Source organism: Balearica regulorum, chromosome 8 (assembly GCF_011004875.1).
Source record: "Balearica regulorum gibbericeps isolate bBalReg1 chromosome 8, bBalReg1.pri, whole genome shotgun sequence".
Taxonomy (NCBI): Eukaryota; Metazoa; Chordata; class Aves; order Gruiformes; family Gruidae; genus Balearica; species Balearica regulorum.
Window position 1 is genome coordinate 7230644 of NC_046191.1, and position 13827 is coordinate 7244470.

At 41.4% G+C, this 13827-nt stretch overlaps 1 protein-coding gene across 2 annotated transcripts in view; it reads left to right on the forward strand.

Moving 5' to 3' along the window:
* Positions 1-13827, forward strand: part of CC2D1B (coiled-coil and C2 domain containing 1B) — a 40034-nt gene that overhangs the window by 15445 nt on the left and 10762 nt on the right. For both annotated transcript variants that reach the window (XM_075759411.1, XM_075759412.1), the window contains exons 10-22: positions 320-430; positions 1024-1154; positions 1437-1509; positions 3673-3785; positions 4583-4763; positions 7028-7200; positions 7848-7973; positions 8497-8555; positions 8816-8932; positions 9434-9507; positions 10154-10212; positions 12060-12111; positions 13489-13588. In XM_075759411.1, coding sequence (XP_075615526.1) covers positions 320-430; positions 1024-1154; positions 1437-1509; positions 3673-3785; positions 4583-4763; positions 7028-7200; positions 7848-7973; positions 8497-8555; positions 8816-8932; positions 9434-9507; positions 10154-10212; positions 12060-12111; positions 13489-13588 — 1369 coding nt within the window. The remainder of the gene's footprint in view (positions 1-319; positions 431-1023; positions 1155-1436; positions 1510-3672; positions 3786-4582; positions 4764-7027; positions 7201-7847; positions 7974-8496; positions 8556-8815; positions 8933-9433; positions 9508-10153; positions 10213-12059; positions 12112-13488; positions 13589-13827) is intronic.

Consider the following 13827-nt stretch of genomic DNA (forward strand, 5'->3'; position numbering starts at 1 on the left):
CATCTGCCAAGATACCAAGTTATATTTTGGGGAGAGAATTCTTAGAATACTTGAACTGGTTTTACTTTTGGGTTGTTTTTTTTCCCCCCAAGCAGCAGTAACCTAAATTAAGGCAGCATTTGAGATTTTCTATTATAAATCATTTTCTCTGAATAATGGGAACCTTAGACTTACCTAGCCATGCAGATACTGTTTTGAAGCCAAAAAGCTTTCAGGAGGATGATGTGATCAAATTTATGGTTTTCAGAGTAACATGGGTTGACTTGCTGTTTATGGAACAGAACACGCTGTGAAACTTCCTGCTTTCCTTGCTTTGCAGATCTTGAAAGCCTAGGAAACGTACAAGATGCATCCAAGCTAAAGGTACCAACTCCAGTGGGAAGTTCCCAGGATCTTACAACACCTGAACCTCAGACCCAAGAAGCTTCAGGTAGGGCTTTTAGGTTTCTGTAGCAAAACATAAAAATAGCAGGGCTGTAAGGCACTTTAAGATCTGCCCTATCCCACTGAACTGCAGCAGGACTGAGTAAACCCTAGCTAGTGTTCCTGAATGTTATTTGCTGATGATCCCATTTGTACTTTTGTTCTGGATCAGTAATGGAAGTAGAAGTTAATAAACTTTCTTTAGAAGAATTGTATTCATTGCCCAGTGACAGGACAAGGGGCACTGGGCACAAACTGGAACGCAGGAAGTTCTGTCTGAAAATGATGAAAAACTTCTTCACTTTGAGGGTGACCGAGCACTGGAACAGGCTGCCCAGAGAGGTTGTGGAGTCTCCTTCTCTGGAGATACTCAAAACCCACCTGGACGCAATCCTGTGCAACATGCTCTAAGTGATCCTGCTCAAGCGGGGGTTGGACTAGATGATCTCTAGAGGTCCCTTCCAACCCCTACGAATCTGTGAATAAGACTTTGCAGTGATGTTTTTGTCTGTGCAGAAGGTAAGGAACGGGAGGAAAAAGGCAGCTCTTATGTTTTGAAATCTGAATCATGTGGCATTTCATTGTCTGTCTTATTTCAAGCTTCCCTGCAGCAGCCAAAAACAGTGCTGGAAGCATTGCAGCAAAGGCTGGAGAAGTACAAGTCAGCAGCGGCACAGGCTAAAGCGAGTGGGGATGATCGGAAGGGCAGGATGCACGAGAGGATAGCCAAGGTAAAACAAAAGTGCCACAATCTTCTTGCCTCCAGCAAAGCCATTTAAATTCGTTCTCTTGCTGAAGACTTTTTCAAGGCTGAACGAATTTGTGTATTGTCCTGCTATTTGAAAAGAGCTCCAATAGGGAAGCTGTAAAGCATTCAGAGGAAGGAGAAATAGAGACAAAGCACATATTATGGCAAAATACTCTGTATTCTGCAATGTTTATGCTGGTTAAATACGGATGATTGCTAATTTCTAGTCAACATTTTATATCTTACTGAGTGCCTTTAATTACAGCAATACCAGGATGCCATAAGAGCCCATAAAGCAGGGACAAAAGTGAATTTTTCTGAGCTACCTGTTCCTCCCGGTAAGTGTGCATATAAAATGTCCTAATACCAACTTTTGTGTATCTCCTGGGCTCTGAAGGAGGTGTGCAGGTAGTGCCTCCTCATCCTGTGGAACAGCTCCTCCTTTTTCTCAGTGAGTAGGCTGGCCTTGCTGTTTGATGGTATTGTGAAACTGTTTATTAATATCCTCCCAAATTTTCATGGTGAATATGAATATGGTGAATATTCCTGACTACTGACAGCCTGTTTGACAGCATCAGAACTCAAAGCTGGCCCTATTTGAAAACTTAAACAATTTAACCATGGGCAAATAATGAAAATGTCACCTGTCTGTCCTCTGTGCCAGCCCTCCTAGAGTAAACTGACATTTACTGGAAGGAGATTTTTGAAACTGAAAAAATTTGCCTGATGTTTCCTGTTCTTTTGATTCCCAGCAGGAGCCTCAGAACTCTATATTTAATTAATCATCTTCTTGCAATGCCTCACAAATCAAATCAGTATTGCAGCTCTCATGACTAGTAGAAGTAGTCTAGAGAGACGAAACAAATAGTGTCCGTGGTCACACTGAGATAGTGACAGAGGCAGAAACTGAACCTGCTTCTTGAGATGGTCCGTGTCCTTTTTATCTTCTTCAGCATGTATAGTGCTGAGTTCGTGAAAGTTTGGCAAGGTCATCGATGGATGCTCCACCTCTGGTTTGGATGATGCTGTTTCTCCCCTAGGAAGCATCATTCCTTTTATCTTGTGCCTGATGTGTCCATCTGAAAAGATACACTTAGCATGGCAAAGTGTTGCCTAGATTTTTTTTAAGTTAGAAGAGGAACATGGACCTTACGGCTTTTTTGTCACTGTCAAATGTGGCAATGGCAAATGCCGTAGTAGTAGTAAGTAGACAGTGCCAGCTCTGTCAGGTCATGTGCTGCTTTGAAGGTTCCCTGCTTTGAAGCTGTCCCCGAAAAGCAGTTAAGCATCCGTTGTTCTAGAACATGATCCATTTCTTGGTAAATATCAGCTTCTGTAAGAGTGAGGTACTCTGTATTTATACCTCTGAAAATATGGATAATTCCTCAATTTCCTTACATGGTAGCTGCATGGTTTTCAGCCATCATTTAGAGACCATATGATTTAATTGAAGACAACCATTAGGCAGTCTCTGGAACCAGCAATGAGATTGTAATGGACTGGCAGTGCGTTTCATTGCATCTGAATGATGATCAGTACCAGCCTTGACCTCCTCGGAGACGGAAATGCCACTGAGTAATGGATCAAATGTCACGCGGGGGCAGCAGTGTAGGGTTCTGTGTTCTGCCTGCTGCCTGTGCTGTCCCCATAGCAGCCACCTCTAGGTTTAGAAGCAGTTTAGTCATTATTTCTTGGCGCTTCTGATGAGACTGGCAACAAGAGTACTTGCTACATATTAATGAAATAAATCATATCAACAGACATTTTATAGTAGTGGCTCTGGATCTCTGTTGTTTGAAGCTGGCACTCAACTGGCAGTGTGGAAGTGAGAGTTCATCTTCCATCATCAAGCCTTCCTCCCATCCTTAAAAGGATAATAAAATAATGAAAAGGATTGTTCTTCATATACTTCACATTTAACTAGTGTGATTCTGCCTCACTTTGCAACCTCTGCATTGCAGTAGATTTTCAGCAGAGGCTTAGTGTGTGTGTTATCCTGATGTCAGCGATGTATTGTTTATTACTCTATGGGGTAGCGCTGATTTTCTGCTGGACTGTGTACCAACTAAGGTGAGGCAACAGTGAGGCAGGGGAGGGGGGGAAAGCTAGCAACTTTTTGTACAATCTGCTGACCTTTTGCGCAAAAGAGAGAGGCTAAATTCTTTGCTGGTTCTGGGGACATCTCTATTACCAAAGTCTTGAGGTTGTGAGGTTCCTTGGCTGGCTGCCAGTTGCTCAGCTTAGAAACTATGCTCTGTTATTGCATCATTTTAGCATCATCCGTTTAAGCCTGTATATCTGTGAGAGATCTGATCTTAAGCCCACCACTCAGACTTTATCTAGCAAGCCTTTGTGACCTTGGCCTCAGTCTAGTTATGCTGCATTCTGGAATGTATTAGATAATAGATACTTGCATAGAAATAGCTTTACAGAAAAGAAATATGGAAGATAGAACATAGGTCTTATGCAACTCTTTACTTCTGTATTCCTTTCCTCCTCAGGGTTTCCCCCTCTTCCTGGTGTTGCAGCAACGGATGGTGACAGCACAATAGCTGCTGTTCTGGAAAATGCCAGCAAGCTGGCAAACATGGAGGAGAACGATGAAGAGGAGGAGGTATTTCTTAGTAGGATGTGTAAAAGTTGAAATGCTGTCTCTTGTGGTACGCAGAGATGAGGCCGTTGGATTTCCAGTCCAGCAAGGGTACTCAGATAACATACATTTCCCAGGAGTCTGAAGAGTACAGGATCTCAGTAGTAATTTCAGTTTGCATTATAGCGTAGGGGAGGGAGAGAGAGATGTTACTACAGTCTACCTACAGATTTTATGAGTCCAGAGTTTGGCGCTCTCATAACTGTCTTGTTTGTGGGTTTTTAGTTTCAAAGCAAACACTTCAGTTACTAGCCACCCCTTTACATTGTTCTAAAGTACTTAAATCTGTACTTTCTTCCTGCACCCCAGCAGCTCCTATGTTTGTGCTTTCCCAGGGTGTTCAACACTTACTGCTTTTGGTCAGGCAGCACCAGCCTTTTAGACTTTGATTTCTTTTTCTCTCTGGATTTGGTTGCTGATTGTGCTTTCAACTGGAGTAGCTTTTAATGGAGAGAATTCCTGGATTATGGTTTTTCTGCATGCATCTGCTTTTTTTTTTGAAATCACTGCCTTGCTGAGCATTCTTTTTGTCCCTTCTATAGTGGAGGTTTGACACTTGCATAGGTGAACTACCTACTGGCATGGCATGCCTTATAAACCTCCAGAAGTTAAAATTTGCTGTCTGGAATGTTAGGTTCCCCTCAAAAGTGATACCAGAAGGCTGATAAAGTGATAACCATGGCTGTTGATGCTTGAGATGCTGTCCTCAACTCTGGAATATATTTTATGCATTTAATATGAAATTCTTTTTGTTATGCTAGAATGAACCTCTGACACAGGCCCCAGTTGCCAAGAAACCTGCTCAGCTGCCTGGAAAGCCGATTCAAGTTGTTAAGCCATGTGCTGTAGCTGAGGAGGAGAGCTCTCCTGAGCATGTGAAACGAGCCCCATCACCCTCCACCCTGAAGGAGGCAGAGTCAATGGATCATCTCCCTCCAGCTGGTAAGGTGGAAGGATCATCATTCCCAGTGACCCATGTGCAGTCATTTGCACTAGTTTAGTTTAATACCTTGGTAAAGACTTCTTTTCATTATATTTTAAATATGAGCCTGTGAATGTGTGGCATAGATTTCCTCGGACAGGAGCCTCAATATATATATCTGCTAGAGGGCAGATCCAGACCAGCCATGCAGCTTTAGTTCACAGAGGCAGCGTGTGTAATTATAAGGGTGATTGGGTTTTTAATTCATTTTGATGTAATGAGTGTATGGATTCATAATGTTAAACTCTTCTCACAGTTGAACTCTACATATACTCCCATTAAAGTGGACAGCTTGCCAGTGTGAATTATTCATTGATCTAATGCAGCTTCCTACATCAAACTGGTTTCTGCCTAGTGCTTCATCCAAGGATCTCAAACTGGCACATAGGTGGTAGTTCATCGGTCTCTAGTCCTGCTGTTGTTATGGTCACTAAACAATTGTCTGTACAAGATTAATTGTACAGATAGTAAGGGACAGCCACCACCTCACCGTGTGATTTGGGCACACACCAGCAGTGTTCAGGCTCTCACTGATTCTGTTGTCATGCCTTTGCTGTAATCCCATCGTTCTTCGGTCCTGCCCTGGGTAGTTCCCTCAGGGCAAAGCAGAACTGCCCACTTGGCTGATGTGAGTTCTTTTGCAGAGTGCAAAGGCATTTCACAGTGCCACTGTGATTAGCTCGTAACTCTTCTCTCTAGAAAATTCCATAACTTCTTTCATGATCACCACTAACACATAGTAGTTGTCCATTTTGGCTTTGAAAAATCTATGAATCCTCAGGAGACTGTTTTTTGCAGTTTTAGCTGACATATTAATCTCTTAAGTGACTTGTCGTAGACTTACGCTGTGAAGGAATTGATAATTTCTGGTCTCTGGTGTTACCCAGAAGAGATTGCTGTATTTCAAGTATTTTAAAATAAGACCAATAGATGCAACAAGAACCTGGACAGATTCTTGGTTTTTCACAACAAAATGTCAGTACTTCACTACTGTAAAGCTGTATTTCACTAGCCAAATTATATTCTGTGATCCAAATGTAACCTCCTTCCCCCCCCCCAGAATTACGAAGTGCAGCGTACAGCTGCCCATAGCTGATGAATCAACTGTAAAGAAGCTGTCTTCTTTTCTTGTTGGAGAGCGCAAGGCATTTGGAAGTGTGGGAGTGGAGTGGAGCAGTTTCACTTAAGGCCTGTACCAAGAAGGTCAAGGAGCTGAGATCAGTTGGGTTAATGTTTTTGCTTAGTCCATTCTCCACAGATTGTCTTTGAAAATACCTGTGCTCTGTGTCTCAGCCTCACAGAGCACTGTGGGCTTTGTCTCAGTGGAATCTGGGCTAGCTACCTTGTCTAATTAGTTTGGTTTTGGCTGATTGGGCAAATTGCTTACAGCAGCAGGACAGCAGACTCTTTTGCGAGAATGAGGATAAGGTGATCGTCATCTGACAGCAGTGAACATAGTGTGAGAGTCATTGGTATATTTATTTGCTGAGACGGGCACCTCTTGCAGTGTTGTTAAACTTGTGTAATCACAAGTAGAGTGCAGTAGTGAATACAATATGAGTATCTTTGGAAATGGCTGTAATCAGCTCACGCTGTACCATTTCCCGAGTGAGGTATAAGAAGAGGCAGGATAAACTGACCTGTTACAATGCAGAGCAATCTTTTCTGACTTGTGTGGTTGTCCTCACTGTTTTGGGAAGGAAAGAGGAGACCCAAGAATTCATAAGAAACTAAGATGGTGAGGAATTACAGATAAGCAGAGGTGGGTATGTCTCATTGTACCTGCACACTTTGGTTCATCTGGTTTTTTTCTTACAGATCAGGGGAGAGGAAAGAAGTGAGTATAGAAGATGCTCATAATATTTGCCATCTTTTAGAAGTTAAGATGTCAAGCGGAAAGTTTGAATCTGCTTTGGACCAATCAGCTGTACTAGAGTCTGTCTCTTGCCTGCAAATAAGGGGCTGTAATTACAGTTGTGACACTTGTGAAGTGCTGTGAGGTTTTTCGATGAAAGATGCCATGATAGAAGGAAGTTTGTTTCTTTTTCTGATACTTGAAATTGAAACTGGCCGAGAAACAATTTTAAGTGCAGTAAGGAAATGTCTGTATTTGATATCTGTACTTTTAGTGACCTTTTTCTGGCTATAAACCAAAAATGATAAACCTGTTTCAGGGGCATGGCAGTGACAGATGAGTGAGGGGTTTTATACATCTGTTTTTCAGCTAGGGAACAGCTGGAATTTCTGGAGAACAGAAAGAAGCAATACGTGAAGGCAGCCATCAAAGCAAAGAAGGAAAATAACCTTGAACAGGCTAAGATGTATCTCAGAACAGCTAAGAGCTTTGACCTAAAGATTGAGCAAGCAAAATGTGGCAAACCTGTTGATATTTCCAAGGTTAGTAGGACTGTTAATATTCTGCTTTGCTTCATGTTCTTGGATATCTAAGTGCTTACTTCAAACAGAAAATGATTTAATAAATATTTTTTGACACAAATTTTAAGTTTGTTTGCTCAAGTGACAAATCTGGATGCTGAGCCCTGAAATTCCCCTATATTTTTGGTTTTGTTTCATTTTGTTTCCTCTGCTGCTCCTCCAGTGTGCCAGATTTTGAGAAAATTCAGTCTGTGAACCATTTGCTCCCTGATATGCAATGGCACACCTAAACCATGCAGCTTGGAAATGTTCCCTGGGTTTAGGGTGTGAGTACATCTCTTAGCTGTGTCCTAACTCCGTTTTGGGTTGAGGATCAGATTCATGTGATACAGTGTCGCCCTGGTTTCTATTTGAGTAGAAACCAAACTGCACTGTAATAGCTCTCCTGACCTGCATAATTGGGGAACTAGGCCTGTAAGACATTTTGCAGAGTTTTATGACTTAAGCAGTTGTCAGGCAGTGGTGTAAGTAGTGGTTGGCTTGGAATTGCCTTGAGAAGAAAAACAACCCATCTCCTTTCACTGACCTTTGCATACATTGACTGCTTTTTGTCTAGTTCCATTTTTTTTCCTATAAGGGCTCTGAAATGCGATGTTCTTGTCTTGCAGCTGCCATCACCCCCTACAGATGATGAGGGTGATTTTATCTTTGTACACCATGAAGACATCAGACTGTCTCAGAAAGCAGATGAAGTATATGCACAGCTCATAAAATTGCTGAAGGACCAACATGAGGTGACCATTTTATCTTTTTTAGAAATGTTCTGGAGTGGTTTTTTTACATTTCTCTCTGTTTTATTAATATAATAATTCCATCATTGCCTCTGTAGGGTCTTTTATTTTTCTTTTAAAATACTTTTGATTTTGTTGTCCTAAAGTGGAAGATTTTCAGAGATGCATTCTCTGCTAGTTGAAGTCAGAGGGTGTGCTTGGAGGCTTGGGACTATCAAATTACCACTATTAAATATGAGCACTCAAGTTTGAAAATAGTACCTGCATGATTAAGACTAGCCCTTGGGTGAACCTCGTATCGAGAAATTAAGTGATTAAAAAGTAATAGGGCAGAACAGTTCGAACAGATGCTGTGCTCAGCTTTGGGCTTAAAGGACTGGAGAGGGTGGATGTTTTTGGGTGGCTTGGGAAAACTCTTGGCTTCTCTTCAGTTGGGTTGTCATCAACCTCAAAACTCTTGCCAGTCATGAATCTGTGTGTAAGGATCACTGGGTGCATATGTATTTGGTTTTGTTTCTGTTGACAGAGGTGTTTGCAGTATTCCAAGCAATTCATGCATCTGGGAAATGTAGCAGAAACGACTCGGTAAGACCCGCTGCCCGCTGTTAATCATCCCACAGTGTTGTCATTTCAGGCTTGAGTCTGCCTGAGCCCTCAAAGATGGTGGGGGTTCAGGTTGGTGAGCTTCTCGTTATGCGAAAGGGTCAGTAAGTGTGAGGCTGCATCTCCAGGCTGCTCTCAGACCTCTGGTCTGAGCCTTACTCTGTGGGTTCTGTCTGTCAGAATGCTCTGTTTGATGTTCCAGTGTGTGTAGCTTTTCTATAGTTTGTTTGCCTTTTGCATAGGTTTGAGAAACTGGCACAAGGTTGTAAAAAGGACATGGACATCCTACAGCTTGCACGAGCGCAAGGAATGGATCCTCCAAGCCATCACTTTGAGGAAAGAACCTTTAAAATGATAAGGTGCGGAAAACCAAAAGGGATTTCTCAGGCAGGCTGGAATGAGTTTTCTGGTTTCGAGCTCTTGTTTAGGGAATTGTGGGCTTCAGCAAACTCGGGTGGCACCTAGGGTTAGGCTCAGCACTCCTGAAAGGACAGTCTCAGCAACTTAAATATGAAGAAGTTGTTCTCTAACTTCTCTTCTGGGTTCTTTTGTTTTCAAAGTATCTCCAGCTTCATCTCTTATATTCTGCTACTTCAGCCACTCTTCATTCCTCCATAATTCTCCCTCGGTCTTGCTGCCTTTGGGCTTTGTTCATGGCATTTTTCGCTGTACCTCAGAGATGGTTTTATCTCGGTTTGTGCTCTTTCCTTGATCTTTTGTAATTTATGAAGATGATCTATGTAGGAGTGCACTATTGAAAAAGGTCTGACAAATACCAGTGGCATCCTAGTCTGACAGTGGATCAGGTGGTGGTGGGCTACTGGGATGAATATGGTTTTTTTGTCTCTATTTTTTCATAGGATATTTTCTGAACTCAACAGCACAGAAATGCACCTTCTTATTGTCAGGGGGATAAACCTACCAGCTCCGCCAGGTATGTACTCGAAAGGGTGTGTGGGCTTTTTCCTCTGAGTAGGTAAGAAAAGTAGGGGGGAATGAGATTTTTTCTACTTGAAGACCACTTCAGGAGTCAAGATCTATGTAGCCAGCACTCATTAAAACAAAATAACCGGGTTTCAGGGTCAAGCCCCCAAAAAACCTTTAAACAGTATTTAAAAAAAACAAACAAAAAAAACCTCAGAAGAATAAAGATAATCTGGGTTCCATCTGGACAGAGGGAAGAACTTTAAGTGGTCCTGGGTTCGCTCATAATTGGGTGACAGTTTAAACTTTATGTTTATCTCCTATTTTGTTATGAGTCCTGCCTTAACTCTGCACCACCTTAATGTGTCGTGGCCCTTAGGTAGACAGGAGTTGCTCCTGCCTACGTTACTGCTTTTAGTCCCTTGTTTCTGGGAGTCTGTGGACTAGACTGTCTCAGGGCTAAGAGCAGCATTAAGAAAAGCAGATGCTTTCCTTTGCGTGCCAGCTTTCTATGGATTTCGGTTTGATGGATGGGTCTTTCAGTTGTCAAGAGACAGGTCATGAGCCCTACTGAAAATCAGATGCTCTTGAAAATCCTGTGTGACATTACAGATGCAATGAAAATATCTGTATTGGCTGGTTGTTGTCTCATTCAGGTGTATCACCAGGAGATTTGGATGCATTTGTGAAGTTTGAATTTCAGTACCCGAGTGCGGTGAGTGCGTGTCCTGGCTCTTCTGTTCCTCAGTCTGTGGCCCTTGCCACTGTATTAGCTTGCGAGGGCTTCAAGGAGGAGGTGTAGGTTTTCTTCGAGGAAGGGAAAACACTTTTAGGCATACTGCCTGTATTTATTTTTAAAACAGAAACTTTTTCTCAGAAACAGAACTGCTGAATCTGTTGCCTGCAGATTTGAGCTTTGCTGCACCTTTCCCTTAACGTTCTCCACACCTTACACTTAGCGGCATGGTGTCTGCTTTAGGCCAGCATGTTCTCTGGCTGGCTGACCCCACCAGCTTACTGCTAAACAGCATTCACAGTGCTGAGCCGTGTCCACCTTTCCACCCTGAAGACACTAATCAGATTGTTTCCAGTGTTTGCAAAATTTGTAGAAGTTCATTTCTTTCAGGGGTGCAAACGCACTGGTAACTTCAACCAAAGACAAGGGCATGCGAAGTTGTCACTAGGGGTGAGGGGCCACCGTGGATGTGATCTCCCCCTGAGTTCCATCCCTTTAAGAAAACAAACTCGTAAAGGCATTGCTTTTGGACTTCTCTTATAATTATAGAAATGGATTGGAAAGCTTAATCTTCGTCATCAGATAAATGCGCGTGACTCCTCGTGATTTAATTAGCAAATATGTATGTATGTATCTGGAGAAAGGACTTAGGCCATAGAAGTTTCTTCACCTTACTAATTAACACTTATGTGTATGGGCATATATATGTGTATGTATCAAAAAAATACGTATACATATATATATATTGCTTCTTTCCTTGAAACTCCCCAGTGTCATCCTGTTCCCTTCACCTTTAAAAGTAGTCTCTCGTCTGAAAAACACTGAAACCATTGAGCTAGGAGGGCTCTCTAGTCTTACTGTCAGTAGAAGTGCTGGGGCTTCTGCTGCTTTCTCTGCAGGGCAAGAGCAGTCTTTGCTCTTACAGGACAAATACTTTGCTCTGTGAGAGTGCAGAGCCTAGATTTTTACCTCCTATTACAGTTTGCAGCAATTCTGCTAAAATAAATTCAATTACCTGTGGGAGATTGGTGATGGTCAGATCAGGTTTGTGTTCAGGTATGGGTTACATGAGGCCTTAATGGAGGAATCCCCCCCCCCCCCCCCCCCGATTAGGGTGGCTGAAAACAGAATTGGTCTGTGTGAATAATTTTCTGGGGAATAAGGAAGGATCAGCATAGTTTCTTTTAATCTATTTTTTTTAAAAAAAGCCAGATCTGTACTGCTTAGCCAACAGTTCAATACACCAACTTTCTCTATAGCTGAAATCAGTTTTGCAAAGTAGCTGCAATAATTAGGTCACATTGTCCTTGTTCAGTCCCCAGAGATTTAGTTTGTACTCTGCTTTAGGTTAAAAGTTAATTCATTTTGGTGGCAGATTGATTGTCAGGCAAAATAATAGTAGGGCAATTCCCTGAATGATTTGTGATGAGTTCCTTGTGTAGCTTATTATTCCTACTAATGCAGAAGGAACAGAATTACTGTGTTGTGGAACGTGCGCAGTTTATGATGTAGTTTAGCAGCTGCAGTCAGTAACTTTATGATGATTAGATTGAATTGAGTGTGACCATGTAGCTTATCTGTGGCTCTTACATTTAATGTAATGTTTTGGCTTATTCTTTATCTTGTATTATACTTGTTACCACAATGAAATCCAAATATTTTAGTCTTGAATGTACCATGACTTTTCTTATCATTCAGATAACCCCCTACACCTCATGTTTCTTGTGTAGGTATAAAAAAAGAGCTGGTAATAAGAATGGTTACTACCCTGTATTTTGAAACAATATCTGATGGGTTTATATAATGTATGTCTCTCTTTTTAATAGGAGCAACCTCAAAAGAGTAAAACACCTGTAATTTACAATAACAATTGTCCAGGTTAGTACTTTTTCTGGGACAGAGGGAAAAACATTGTACCTTAGGAATCACTGGAAAGTATGGTCTAGTCTCATACTTTGAATCAGACCAGAGAGCCTCCCACCACCTTTTTTAGTTCTTTCTTATGAAAGGGCTTGTTGGAGGGTGAAGTCCAGCTGTGTTCACAGCTTCTTCATCTCAGTATTGGTGGTGGTTATTGTGTTATGAATTGGTGAAATTGTCGAGCTACCAGTCGTGGTAACTGTTGCCATCAACCCTGCTGGTACATGGACCAGATAAATAAATTTTCTTTATTAAATAAGTTAAATTATTAATTTTAATATCTCCATGAATCAGATCTTTTTCAGTCAGATTTTGTGTCCTGTGAGACTGCCAATTCTGTCATGATTTTTGCTAATCAGCTAACATTTCTAAACCTGACAAAGCATCGTTGCAGAAACAGATTTTTTTTTTTAAGACAAGGTCTTGAAACCAATTAAAATACTTTCTTTGTACCTTTTAAAAAGTACCCCGTTGTACCTAGCTATTGAATACTGATAGTAGACGCATTCATTTTAGAATTAATAATCTTGCACTCTGGGTTTGGTTTATTGCTATTTTTTTTTTTTCCAGTTCTTGCAGTAAGCAGCCGCTTAGTATCAGAACAACTTTGAATTCAGGATCCAAATTACTAGTTGTGAATTTATCTCAAAAGAGATATGTATAGATAGATATCTTCTTGAGTTTTTTTTATATTTTCTGTTAAGAGTAGAAGTCCTGAAGCTCTGTTCCAAGTCTTCCAATAACTTGATCTGCACTTGCTGTCATGTTTTGGGTTCCCCAGCTGACAAGCAGAGATGAGCATTCCTGGGTAGCACAGCAGGCACGTCTTTCAACATTAGTTGTATGATGTTGTGGGACTTTCTGATAAAAAGGCGTCCTCTGGCATAGTTCTTGTTATGCTTATTAATGAAACTGGTGTTCAAACAGTATTAATTACATTATCAAAACACCACTTCCCAGTCATTCCAACCTTCCTATGCTTTTTCCTTATTATTTTGTAGCTTTTTCTTAGCCACACTCTACTTAATTGCTGAAAGACCCAGATTCTCTAGTTTTGACTCTCCAGTAGCTGGCTGTCGTGTCCTCACGATGACTTGGTTTTTTTGCAACTTGGTTTCTGTCCTTGTAAAGTGGGGATGACACAACTGTTGCAGAGGGACACTACCTTGTTAATGACTGAAATAACCTCCTTTTCAGGGGGTTGATACAGATGTGAAGTGTCTTTCCCAAGTGGGCCAAACTGAGATAAACAGGTCTGAGTACATATGTGTAATAGAGCACTGCACATTGTTTGACGGGGTTTTTTTTCTTCATTTTTCTGTATCTGAACTGTAGAATATAACCAGTTGTTTAAGTTGAACATCAACCGAAATCACAGAGGTTTCCGACGAGCAATTCGGTCCAAAGGAATTAAATTCGAAGTATTTCATAAAGGGTAAGTCCACACTTTGCTCCCCCCTCATTGCTTCTCTAGTAGCAGGTGAAAAGTGTTGTAGCTGAAATTTATGAAGCACAATCTTTAAGCTAGCAATAAAGAGTTGTCTAGTTCTCATGTCTGAGAACTCCTTTCAATATCTGCCTGAGCTCTGTATCTTCCCTTGTGGGGGTGAAAAAAAGGCCAAAGTTCAGTGAAGTTGATTCATAACTGGCAGATCAGTTGAGGATTAGTGCATT